The sequence below is a fragment of the Myxine glutinosa genome, chromosome 3 (assembly GCF_964187855.1).
Source record: "Myxine glutinosa chromosome 3, kmMyxGlut1.1, whole genome shotgun sequence".
In the NCBI taxonomy this organism is placed as follows: Eukaryota; Metazoa; Chordata; class Myxini; order Myxiniformes; family Myxinidae; genus Myxine; species Myxine glutinosa.
The window spans coordinates 683,383-697,579 of record NC_136263.1 but is presented as its reverse complement, the minus strand read 5'-3'; the positions used below and the strand labels follow the sequence as shown (position 1 = coordinate 697,579).

The 14,197-nt window shown below is 38.9% G+C and overlaps 1 protein-coding gene across 1 annotated transcript in view; it reads left to right on the top strand.

Moving 5' to 3' along the window:
• The window catches only part of COL17A1 (collagen type XVII alpha 1 chain), a 261,339-nt gene that overhangs the window by 215,119 nt on the left and 32,023 nt on the right, over positions 1 to 14,197 (top strand). Inside the window, exons 44-45 of the mRNA XM_068111347.2 lie at positions 5,346 to 5,423; positions 5,542 to 5,595. Of these exons, the coding sequence (XP_067967448.2) occupies positions 5,346 to 5,423; positions 5,542 to 5,595 (132 nt within the window). The remainder of the gene's footprint in view (positions 1 to 5,345; positions 5,424 to 5,541; positions 5,596 to 14,197) is intronic.

The following is a 14,197-nucleotide window of genomic DNA, read 5'->3' as shown; positions in this document are numbered from 1 at the left end:
AAAGATGGTGGAAGAAGAAATGCGGGCAAGGGGGTTAACAAGGGGAGATGCAGAAAATAGGGCAAAATGGAGAAGATTGTCATGGGGACCGCAAGGCTAACCCCCGCTCTCGCGGGGAAAATGGCCTTTAAAATGCATGTTGTTGTTGTGTTGTATACGGCTAAATAAAAGTGACCATTTATTTTTTTAAAGTTTTTTGTTTTTCATTTGAGAAAGTTATTAAAAAGTTATAAAAGAGAGAAAGGGTGGGGCGGGGGCCCCGAGGTTATTTGCCTCGGGGCCCGTGCTGGCTCTAAACGCCCCTGCTGATTGGTAACTGAACACACCTCAGCACTTTCATTGGTGTGTTCATTACCAAGTTTTTATTACGTGCAAAATGGATGATTTTTCAACTACATTGGTTGCTGTTGTGCATTATTTTGACTGTCTGTCTGTTTGTATTTCAATCACCTACAGGTCACAATTTTAATCCGATCTTTACGAAACTTCACCAAATGGTGGATTAGCGCTAAGGAAAAAAGCCTAATGATTTTGAGGTCAAAAGTTCAGGATAGGCCAAAGGTCAACAACTTCATCAAATTTCTAAAATCCTCAATTTTCATCTGATTCACTTGAAATTTGAATAGGATTTGCATCACAGAACAATGAATTCAACCACCAATTATTTTTGAGGTCAACATAGGCCAAAAGGTCAACATTATCCAAAGGACAACAACTTATTTTTGGGATTTCCCAAGTATTGTTCTATGCACAACAGATTTCTTGTTTGTCTGTTTGTTTGTCAATCGCCCACAGGTTACAATTGCAAACCGATCGTCATAAAACTTTACCAAGTTGTAGAGGTAGTCACAACTGGGAAGCCTATTGATTTTTAAGTCAAAGGTCATCTTGAGGTCAAATGAAAATTTTCATTTGATAAAATTGATAAAATTGTCGTTTTTCCTCAGATCGCCATGAAAGCTGAACAGTATTGGGATGTTGAGTCACTGAATTGGGAAAACAACTGTTTTTGAGGTCAAAAGGTCAAAGGTCAACTCAAAGTTAAACTTCAAAAACATCAATTTTCATCTGAAAATCAATGAGTTATGATTAAGATTGTCAATTTTAATCTAAGTGAAATGGACAATTTGATGTCTGCATGGCAGCTTTTTTGAGGGTAAGGGGGGGGGGGGTGTTGGGGTGTCACTTTTCAGCACCGCGCGGGTAGTTTCGTTTTATCCTCGGTACAGGTATTCAGATTTTACAAACTGCAACGTTCCGCCATATGCATGGGTTGGTCCATTTACTAATGAGGGGTGTTTGGTGATCGTACAATATATTGTTGTGCGGATTGATAAACAATATCGATATGTATTAACATGAGGAATTATACAATTTTTATTGTGATTATTGTTGAATTTGTACACATTAAAAGTAGTTATTATTCCACTTAACTTGCCTTTTCCACTCATACTAACCTCACCCCCTAATCTTATAATAGACGTGTCAATTTAAACGTCATGGGAAACGTTTTTTGATCGATTGATCACGTGACAATATTTTCTTTCCTCGAGATGGAGCATTCCTTTACTCTGTGTTTATCACCACTCACAAGGTGATATGTTTTGTTGGTAAAGTGAGACCCCGACCTCGGTCTCATCTACAAAGATTATGAACCACCATCGGTCTCTCGTTATCTCTTGTCATCTTGGGTTGCATGAAGTTATTGAATTTGGGGGCCCTGGGCATGTGCCCAGTGTCCCTAGTGTCCCTAGTGTCCCTAGTGTCCCTAGTGTGCCTAGTGTGCCCAGTGTGCCCAGTGTCCCCATTGTGCCCAGTGTGCCCAGTGTGCCCGTGTGTTAATCCGCCACTGATCTCCCGTCTGCCTGGAAGACAGGTAACATCACGGTCTTTCACAAGAAGGGTGTAAACACAAATCCTATCAACTATAAACCAGTGAGCTTACTTAAATTACCAGCAAAGTGATGGAATCCATCATTCCTTCCTATGCCAAGTCTTTCCTCTTTTCAAACAATCCCATCTCCAACCATCAGTTTGGATCCTGTTCCGGTCACTCAACGCTGGAAACGCTTTTGCTTCTCTCTCTCTCAGCGAAGGTTGGAGCACCTCAATGTCAATTAAAATGTAAGGACGGTTTTCCTGGACATATATTTGGCATTCAGCACTCTGTGGCAACCTGCTCTGCTTACAAAGCTCGCCTACTGCAGCTTACAAGGCCGCGTTCATACGTGCCTTTCTGGCTTCCTCCGTACAGGTAGTCAATACGTTAAACGTCAAATTCTTTCCTCTCATCTCCCAATGAAGACTGGAATGTACTGAGGTGGCATCTTGAGCCCAGGATTGTTCCTCATAGACACAAACGACTCTCCATTGCTCTGGAAAACTACATATTTGTTTCTGTAAATGACTCCACATTGCGCTGCACAGTTTCCCATTTACTCGCCAATTGAATAAGTGCTCGTCTGATAAAGAACAGGTCTTTAAATACTGGCAAACCTACCTCTTACCTTGTCACTCTGGAAGGATCATCAAACGAACTCAAATAACTATTTCCAATCGTCAACCAATGGAAGAGGTTCAGTCTCTTGCATTTCCAGGTATCACCATGAGCCACAACCTATCCTGGACTGATCATATAGCAATGTTGGCCTCGAGAACAATCCGATTGAGAATCCTCCATCGCTTCAGTCATCCCTTGAAAAATCGGAACAACTCACAGCTTCAAGAAAGCCCAATGGGATTGTGCAGAGATAGCATCGTTGAGCTTTCTAGTCTGGGTTCAATTTCCCTCATGACTAAACTATTGGATTAGTGCCCCGCATGCACCATGCTACATCACAAGGGGCTCCGTCCCTCCGATGAACGTTATTGTGGGTTTCTCATCTGCTAACATTACTGGGTGGACAATTAAATATTGCAGAGTGTCTTTCATGAAGAGTAGGCAAGTTATCGCTGATACCTCGGGTAAATTCCAAATTCCTGCCGAAGTCAGATTCAGTCGGACGTCAGTCCTGGCCAGTCAGTTTGTGAAGAGCTCAAAACTGAGAGCTCTGAGACTGAGATTGGGGCCACAACAGAGTCACAGCATCCAAGGCCTAAGCCTGCAACTCAAGAGAGGAGCACTTTCTCTTATTGGTGGCTGCTGCCCTCATTTCCTCAATTCTGTGGAATCTAATCCATTCATTTTTGGAATGTCCCACAATGAGGCAGAAGCACAAATACCGTTTCTTTCACATCTCAAATAATCCCTCTTCCGGTCTTGGTCCCCTCTTTTCTCTCAGATATCTGACCCTTCCCAGCTACTCCAGGATGCACATCCAGGATTATTGCCCACCTCCACTATGTTGTTCCTCTTTTCTCCCATCATACTAAAACATGCAATTTGGTGTCTGTCTGTCTGTCTGACTGCAATACATTTGGTCATTACTTATCCAATATCCACCAAACCTGCCAGGGGGTCTAAAGGTCGCATGATGGAGATTGGAGTGATTTAATTTCTACACACAAGAGCTGTTCCTTTTTGGCTGAATAAACAAACGAATCCCTGCTCATTGGAAAATAATGTGTTGATGTCCTTACACTATCGAGGTCTTTCTTACGAACACAGACCATGGGGGCATGGTGTCACGAGCCCGAGAGTGGACCGGCAGTGGAGGTCCCTGGATGTGGCAGTGAAACACTCTAGTAGTAGGGAAAGATCATGTAAACCACTTATTTGTTTACTTGAGACGCAAAAAAGACCTTTAATGATTGCCTCTTGACCCGTCAGTGCGGGGTTTCTGATTCCACACGGTTTCCTCTCGTGCACACATTGCGTACACCTGCATCTCTCCCGACACACTGCACCGCACTATCCTCTCTCTCTTATTTTTCCCCCTCCATGCCCTCCATGTTGGGACCCACTCCAAATTCCCCCGCCTCTCCCTATTCCCCTGTCCCCTCCCTATTCCCCCGCCCCTCCCAATTCCCCCACCCCTCCCTATTTCCTCGCCCCCCTCAAATTCCCACGCCCTCCCAATTCCCACACCCCCTCCCAATTCCCCTGCCTCCTCCCTATTTCCTCGCCCTCCCTATTCCCCTGTCCCCTCCCAATTCCCCCACCCCCTCCCAATTCCCCCACCCCCTCCCTATTTCCTCGCCCCTCCCAATTCCCACCCCATCCCAATTCCCCTGCCCACTACCTATTTCCTCACACTCCCAATTCCCACACCCCCTCCCAATTCCCCTGCCTCCTCCCTATTTCCTCGCCCTCCCTATTCCCCTGTCCCCTCCCAATTCCCCCACCCCCTCCCAATTCCCCCACCCCTCCCTATTTCATCGCCCCTCCCAATTCCCACCCCATCCCAATTCCCCCGCCCACTCCCTATTTCCTCGCCCTCCCAATTCCCACACCCCTCCCAATTCCCCTGCCTCCTCCCTATTTCCTCGCCCTCCCTATTCCCCTGTCCCCTCCCAATTCCCCCACCCCCTCCCTATTTCCTCGCCCTCCCAATTCCCACACCCCCTCCAAATTCCCCTGCCTCCTCCCTATTTCCTCACCCTTCCTATTCCCCTGTCCCCTCCCAATTCCCCCACCCCCTCCCTATTTCCTCGCTCCTCCCAATTCCCACCCCATCCCAATTCCCCACAGTCAGTATGTTGCCTTTTTCTCTGTCATCTCACTCTTCCATGAGCTTATATTTTGCCTCCACAGTTGAAAGCTGGAGACATTATGTTTTCGGGTTATGCGCCTCCCCCGTCCGTCCGTTATTGGTTTTCCGTTACCATGATAACTTGTGAACCACTAAAATCTTTCAACTGAACCTGACACAATTATAGATCGTAATACAAAGATGAACTGATTAAATATTTTGGGTCAAAATATTAAAAGTCAAATGACATGTGCCCTTCAATTGAAAATAATTTTGTTACAGCAAATAACTTGTGAACCAATGAAGGGATTTCAACCAAACTTGGCAAAATATGGGATTCCGTTAAAAGATCAACTGATTCAACTTTGGGTTCAACAGGTCCCTCTGATTTTTGTCCCTCTGAGAGTTTTCACGGTCAAAGATCATGTGCCTTAAAATGCATTTTGCAGACCTAAACTCAAATGATAAACATCACATAGAAGAATGTGATGTCTCTCTTCTATTAATATCGCTCTTCTCTCTCTCTCTCATGTGCCCTTTAATTTATGACCTTTGATTGAGATCTAATGTAACAGTGGGGTGACATCTAATGCGGGCAGAGGCAAATCCATCAATGCAGTCATGTCCATTTATATTGTCTAGTTGACAAAAATACACAAATGCATTTCGAATGAATTAATCGACTCATTCCAACACTTCTCTTTTGACCTGCAGGAGAAAACTGGCAGAACTTACAAACAGTGCCTGGGCCCCATGGTCCTCCAGGTCCACCTGGTCCAAGAGGGATGCCAGGTGTGTAGATCACTCAAATTGTGCTCTTATTCTTGCTGTCATGATCCCTCTCCCATGGTCCACATTGTCCACAATGTTTTGCTGATCTTAAAGATTTTCCTGATCACCTTGCCCCCAGGTTCTTCAGGTTCTTCAGGCTCTTCGGGACATCCAGGACTAAAAGGAGAGCAAGGTAACATTGAGTCATATTTTAATCGGAAATCCATTGAAAATGCTTTTTTTTTTTTTTTACTTCAATACAAAGTTTATGTTGGTTTCCCGGTCTCATTGTCATGCCGATTCGCATGATGGAAGATCGAAACAGACTTTCCAAGTGAATGACCCCCGCCCCCCCCCCCCCATGACTCCCCCTGGAAGGTTTAAAATCTACTTTTCAAAACCTGTCAGGATGTCTGGGTATTGAATGTCAAGATCAGCATTGAATGTCAAGATCAGCCGAACGCTAATCTTAACCTAACCTCATAACCCCAAATGTCAGAATAATCAACCCCCATGAAATTTAAGCATGGGTTATTAAGTCTGACTATTAAGTCCAATAATATTAACATTATTAATAGAGAGTTCCATGCCTCAATATAAAGAAGGAACATTCCATGCCTTGCAGAAAATGCCAGACGATAGAAAGAAGAGACATTCCAATGCATTCTAGAAAATGCCAGACGATAGAAAATAAGGGACATTCCATGCATTGTAGAAAATGCCAGACGATAGAAAATAAGGGACATCCCATAGCTTGGAGAAAATGCGAGACAATAGAAAGAAGGGACATTCCATGCCTTGTAGAAAATGCCAGATGATAGAAACAAGGGACATTCTATGCCTTGTTGAAAATGCCAGATGATAGAAAATAAGGGACATTCCAATGCATTCTAGAAAATGCCAGAAAATAGAATGAAGGGACATTCCAATGCATTCTAGAAAATGCCAGACGATAGAAAGTAAGGGACATTCCATGCCTTGTAGAAAATGCCAGACGATAGAAACAAGGGACATTCCATGCATTGTAGAAAATGCCAGATGATAGAAAGAAGGAACATTCCATGACTTGTAGAAAATGCCAGATGATAGAAACAAGGAACATTCCATGCCTTGTAGAAAATGCCAGATGATAGAAAATAAGGGACATTCCAATGCATTCTAGAAAATGCCAGACGATAGAAAATAAGGGACATTCCATAGCTTGTAGAAAATGCCAGACGATAGAAAATAAGGGACATTCCAATGCATTGTATAAAATGCCAGATGATAGAAAATAAAGGACATTCCAATGCATTCTAGAAAATGCCAGACGATAGAAAGAAGGGACATTCCAATACATTCCAGAAAATGCCAGACGATAGAAATAAGGGACATTCCAATGCATTCCAGAAAATGCCAGACGATAGAAATAAGGGACATTCCATGCATTGTAGAAAATGCCAGACGATAGAAATAAAGGACATTCCAATGCATTCTAGAAAATGCCAGACGATAGAAAATAAGGGACATTGTAGAAAATGGACAGCTTGTAGAAAATGCCAGACGATAGAAAATAAGGGACATTCCAATGCATTGTATAAAATGCCAGATGATAGAAAATAAAGGACATTCCAATGCATTCTATAAAATGCCAGACGATTGAAAGAAGGGACATTCCAATGCATTCCAGAAAATGCCAGACGATAGAAATAAGGGACATTCCAATGCATTCCAGAAAATGCCAGACGATAGAAATAAGGGACATTCCATGCATTGTAGAAAATGCCAGATGATAGAAAGAAGGGACATTCCATGCCTTGTAGAAAATGCCAGACGATATAAAGAAGGGACATTCCAATGCATTGTATAAAATGCCAGATGATAGAAAATAAAGGACATTCCAATGCATTCTAGAAAATGCCAGATGATAGAAATAAGGGACATTCCAATGCATTGTATAAAATGCCAGATGATAGAAAATAAAGGACAGTCCAATGCATTCTAGAAAATGCCAGATGATAGAAAGAAGGGACATTCCAATGCATTCCAGAAAATGCCAGACGATAGAAATAAGGGACATTCCATGCATTGTAGAAAATGCCAGATGATAGAAAGAAGGGACATTCCATGCCTTGTAGAAAATGCCAGATGATAGAAAGAAGGGACATTCCATGCATTGTAGAAAATGCCAGATGATAGAAAGAAGGGACATTCCATGCCTTGTAGAAAATGCCAGACGATATAAAGAAGGGACATTCCATGCCTTGTAGAAAATGCCAGATGATAGAAAGAAGGGACATTCCATGCCTTGTAGAAAATGCCAGATGATAAAAAGAAGGGATATTCCATTCATTGTAGAAAATGCCAGACGATAGAAAGAAGGGACATTCCATGCATTGTAGAAAATGCCAGACGATAGAAAGAAGAGACATTCCATGCATTGTAGAAAATGCCAGATGATAGAAACAAGGGACATTCCATGCATTGTAGAAAATGCCAGACGATAGAAAGAAGGGACATTCCATGCATTGTAGAAAATGCCAGATGATAGAAAGAAGGGACATTCCATCCATGCATTGTAGAAAATGCCAGATGATAGAAAGAAGGGACATTCAAAAATCTCGTGTGCATGCTGGACTACCCTTGTGTTCCGAGGAGGAACCAAGTAATGCTCTAGAAAAGTTGATATAAAGGGGCGCCCTAATCTGGCAAATAATATACATTTACCTCTTCATGCAGCTTCATACAAATTGGTGCAACCTGGAAGTACACTGATCGATCAACAAAGGCCTCTTTAAAGATAAACCTTTGTTCCTTTGGGGTTGTCTTTTTGATGTACTTTATGTGTGGTTACGCTTTAATGCAACGGAATTTGGAACACCACACAGTGCCTCGGTCCACTCACAAGAGTTCATGCAGGAGATCTTTGTTTTTTGTCTGTCTAATTTGTTGTTACCTGCTATCTCCACACGTGGGTGGATTTCAGTAGATGGAACGGAAATCTACCAGTTCTCAAAGTATCCACCTCCAATGTGAGTAGATGTATACGGTAGGTTCCAGGCCACCCTCCCCACCCTCACCACCCTCCCCACATCCCCCTTACCCCCAAACCGAAACTGCCTCAACCCAAAAACAGGAAGTGACTCACCACAAAACGGAAGTGACCAATTAATTATTTATTTCCCAATTTTCACATTTTCTCGATTTTCCCAATTTTCCAAATTTTCCGATTTCACAATTTTCAAAAAAAAAAAAAATGGTGATTTTCAAAATTTCTGATTTGTCAGATTTCACGATTTTCTTGAATTTCCCAAAATTTCCAAAATTTCCGATTTTCACTAAAATAATCATAAAACTAAAAAATTGATTTTTAGTTTAACAGTATGAGAATTATAATACAAATACAACACACACAACATGCATTTTAAAAATTGTTGAATTTTGTAATTGTAAAATTGTAATTTACAATTGTAAATGTAATTTACATGTAAATGTAAATGTAAATTGTAAATGTAATTGTAATTTACAAAAAATTGTAAAAAAAAAAATTATAATACAAATGAATAACTTAAATGAAAAAATAGATATTATTAACATTGACAATGAAATAATTAATAAATTTAACATGGAATTTGATGTACTTCATGGAAAATTAGATAGGATAAAAGATTTAATTGTAACTTATAATGAAACATCAGGTGATATTAAAACAAATATTGCAAATATTGAACAAACATTACAGAATATTAATCAGGATAAAATGTTTTACATTGTAAGGACAGGATTATTGATACATGAATATAAATCAATTTTATCTAAACCATTATCACCGATGAATACACATAATCCAATCTTTAAAAAGAAATTATCTATTATAAATGAGTTTTTCAATATTGTTAGAGAAATAATAAGGTTAAAACTATGGAATATACCCATTTAATATGAAATTAAACCTAATGCTAATATCACTTGCACATTTTGTAAAAATCAAAACTTATCTATTTTTGAAATAACTAACACAAATATTAAAACGTGTTTGTGGTGTAATAACCAACAATTAAGTTTTAACACTAATATGACTTATAATGATAATAAGAGAGTAAATATAATAGGGAAAAATATTTACAATAGAGTTTCTCATTTTCAAAAATGTATTACTCAATATCAAGGTAAACAATATTGTAAAATACCAGAAAAGGTTTATAATGATCTGAATGAAAAGTTTAAAGCATATAGACTTTTGATCGACCATGAAGACGAGGTTATAAAATATTCCAATATCACGAAAACTCATATCACCATGTTTCTAAAAGAATTAAAATATACAAAACATTATGGTAATATTAATCGAATATATGTAACATTAACCAAGAAGAAATTGGATGATATTTCTCATTTAGAACAAGCGCTAATTACCAATTTTAAAACATTATTAAACCTATACGATGAAAAACATGGTAGAGATAAGGATGAAGCACTAGATATAATTTTTTTTCTGAATATACAATATTTATTATTTCAGTTATTGTATAAACATAATCATAGAATGTAATCTTGAAGATTTTACTGGTTTTAAAACAATTGAGTGTAAACAATTTCATGATAAGATTTGTCATAACTTATTTAACACATTGGGGTGGACATTTACACCAACATTAAAATTTTATGTTGTGGGAAAAAAATTGATTTTTAGTTTAAAGAACTTTCTCTTATATAAAATGAACAATATGAGGACATATAAAAAGCGGGTCACAACATATTGTAATGTTTGTGATCGTGATTATAAAAAACAATTATAAACAACACCTTCAATCCAACAAACACAAAGCCAAACTTTCACAGATGATGGCTCCACTTGAACAAGAAAAACCAAAAACATGGTATTGCGATGTTTGTAAACGTGATCATAAAAGTGAACGTAAAAGACATATTAAATCCCAAAAACACACACTCAAACTTTTACCTATCAAAGCTCCACCCAAACGAGAAACAAAATATTGCCATGTTTGTGAGAAGTCAGTCTTGAAGAGGAGTTTTCCTGCTCATCTTATATCAAAAAAACACATAAAGTTGGTGGGATACACTATTAAGAACTGTGATGGAGCATTTAGGGGACATATTAAAATAAGGATTTTTAATTTACCACCCCCAGAACCAAAATCAATAGCTGAGGCGATTGAAACAATCAAACCCGCCGTTGAAAGCTATATAAAGAATGTTTTGGATGAGATTAAACCCCTTAGATTTTATATGGGAGTAAAAATGGAATTGAAAAAACCAAATACTGAAATAGGGGATCTTATTATAAAACGTTGTATGAGAACAAAACCTTACTTTATCGCATCACACCGGGGGTTCTTATTAACAGATGTTTATGATAAACTTATAAAACAAGAAGAACAGGTAGATCATTCGCTTGTGGGTAGTGGATTTACTATTACTAGAATACTTTTCATCGATATACATGTTCTAAAATCAAACCCCCTAAAAGCTTCTTCTTATATTGAATTGCCGACGTTTATAAAAAATTAGAAATTAGAAATTAGAAAATACAAGAGTAGCTCAAAATCCAGATGAATATATGTATAATGTACTCTGGCGAGATGTCCTAAGGGTAAAAAGGGAGGAGGAAGAGAGGGAGAAGGAGGAAAAGAAGGAGAGGGAGAAGGAGGAGAGGGATAAGGAGGAGAAGGAGGAAAAGGACAGGGAGGAATGGAAGACGATGGAGGAGGACTTGGAGAAAATGAAGGAGGACTTGGAGAAGATAAAGGAGGAAACAAGAGTAGCAGGGGTAACAGAGGAAGAGGAGGAAGTAGAGGCAACAAAGGCAGTTAAAGCAAGAGCAGGAGCAGAGGCAGCAAAGGAAAAATGGGAAGCAATAAGAGCAAGGAGAGCAAGGGAAATAAGGGAAGCAAAAGCAAGGGAAGATGAGAAGAGGGAAGTAGGGAAGTAGAAGCAAGGGAAGAGGAGAAGAGGGAAGCAGAAGCAAGGGAAGAGGAGAAGAGGGTAGCAAGGTCAACAAAGGAAGAGGAGGAAGTAGAGACAACAATAGAAGAGGTGGTAAGGGCTGCAGGGGATGAGGAGGAAGGGAAAACAGGGGAAGTAGAAGAAAGGGAAAAATGGGAAGCAATAAGAGCGGGGTTGGAAACAAGGAGAGCAAGGGAAATAAGGGAAGCAAAAGCAAGGGAAGAGGAGAAGAGGGAAGCAGAAGCAGAAGCAAGAGAAGAGGAGAAGAGGGAAGAGGAGAAGAGGGTAGCAGAGGAAATAAGGGTAGCAAAAGCAAAGAGAGAGGTAAGGAGGTCACTTTATACAATATCAATCTAGAGCTTATTAAATAAAACTAATTTGAAATTATTTAATTTCAAATTAAATAACCATTTATGTTTTTGAAATATACATGAGATTAATACTATGACAGGTAAAACCATTCCATCTTCCCACCACCAAATCTGTTTGTATTCCCTGACTTTGTATAGTTAACTGAATGTCTTGACTCTTTGTCATACAAACCATCGCTATGCTGCCATGTAAGTTTTTACTTCCTAACTCATGTATTCGCCGACTACTAATTGTGTTCCCACATACCGCATTATGGTCACCAACGGGGTAATATTCTTCTTTACGGGACCAAATAAAATCTTGTAGGTCTTCCAAGTTTATTGAAAAGAACCAATTACACCCTAACTCAGGCATATCATACCCCCATTTATCAATTACCATATTAATAATATGTCCCTCTTTATAAAGTTTGATTGCAAGTGGTACGTTAAATTTAATACGAAAAGGGGTATGGTCTGGAGAGCCGGGCATTGTGACTGTAAATTCTACTTGTTTGTCATAACGTGCTGTTTTCTCTTGAGATATATATTGTACTACATCACCTAATCTCACCAAGTCGTTACCCGCGAGACTCGGATAATTGATTAATTTATAACTATTTTTCATATTAAGATTTTTAGTTATATCATATTTCTGTCATTCAACCTTTGCCTTTGTATAATAATTTGATAAATCAACAGTCGTCTCTTGAGATCCCCTAAAGATAGAGCCGTCTTTTCCAACGTAGGTCATTTTAAATAAGAGTAAAAAGAATATCAGAAAACCTTTCATTATTGTTGAGGTGAAATAATACGTATAAACATAATTGACCACAACATTTAGAATTTACTTCTTGGACTTGAAACGTTTGACAAACACTCTCCCCCCTCGGTAGGAATTTAATTACTTCAAGAGGTGGTGGAAGTCCATAGCTATCAAAATAATATTTACCCCCACCATTATAAATACAAGTCCAATGAGATCCATTCCCACTATTATCTTCTAAATTCATAATAATATTCTTTGTATTTTTGGGCAACTTTGGTAATTCATCCCTCATACAAATACTTACGTTATCAAGGTTTAGCTGTTTACAATATTTACCGAGTTCTACATTTGACGTTATATTCTTTCCAAAATGTTTAAACCACTCCATTTTATTTTCGAAAATAAATTTTCTTTTTATTTAGGTGAAAGATATAATCCATTACCCCTTTTGGTTAGTTTTACACCCGCCTGTGCGATAGAAGAAAGTATATCTCCAACTAACGATCTCGCCCTATCAGGTAGACTTTCAAGCCTTTCAGCAAAATCTACAATTACCCCACTTCCACTAAGTTCTTTCTCCAATGCCTTATGTCTTTCCAATTCTTTTTGGGCTGCTAGTTGAGCTTTCCTTTCGTTGGCGGCTTTTACCGCTACTGAAATACCACCCGTCGCCGCCCCCGCTGCACCTACAGCACCGGCAATTAAGGGGATTAGGGCTAGAAGTGGAAGAAATCCTCTGTTTATTTCCTTTAGTGAATATTTCTTCAACATAGGTTTTGACATTTTAAAACTAAGTGAACCGGCACTATTTAGTTTTTCCTCCTGCACTTTTGTGAGCAAAACACTAATTCTCATATCACCCTTTCTTTGAATTGTACGAACATTAATCGTACAAGGTTTTTGATTTTGGATACAAGACGATAGTTTATCACGATTGATTTGATTAATATATACGTCAGTTGTTACTTTACTCATTTTATTTATGAAAAGATTTTTTTTCCTCGTTATTACTTATGTGATATTGGTCATAACGCCATCATCCGTATTGATCTGTAGTTCTGTTTCTTCCAAGAGTAAACAATACGCATAAACTTCTTCATTCTCTTCTCTTTTGATGTATAGGGAGGTATCCACTCTATTGGACTTTATCATTTCCTTTTGAGCGCTTAGGTCAATCGCGTAGATTGTATATATATATCTTTAAACGACGCCATATCCAAAATGGGCTCTTGATTACCGTTGCTTTCACACACCTTTTGGTAAAACTTATAGGCTTCAGCATAATCATTGGTTTTCCAATTAATTTCCAATCTATCTCGAGGATCAAATGTTCCATCTAGAGAAACCTGAAGTTGTTTTACGGTAGCATTAGCACACAATGCGTTATTCTTATCAGTAGCAGTACCTTCATCGGGTTTCTTAAAAATAAGCCATAGGTACTGAGGTTTTCCTTCCGGAACACCTAAATTCCAAGTGTAGGTAGTATGTTCCAATTTAACATGTTGACATCTTCTTTTAAGGTAGGATACATTTAGCGGGGTCTTTGTGTTAAGCCTTCTATTCAACATCTCTTCCGTTTTAAGACTACGAGTATATTCACTAATATACCAACATAGATCATTAACAACAAATTTATTGTTAGCACCGAAAGCATTGGCCTCCCCAAAAACCAATCTGTTTTCATTAGTATTCCTTAGTAGTTGAAATCTAATTTTAAGGCCGTACAGAAC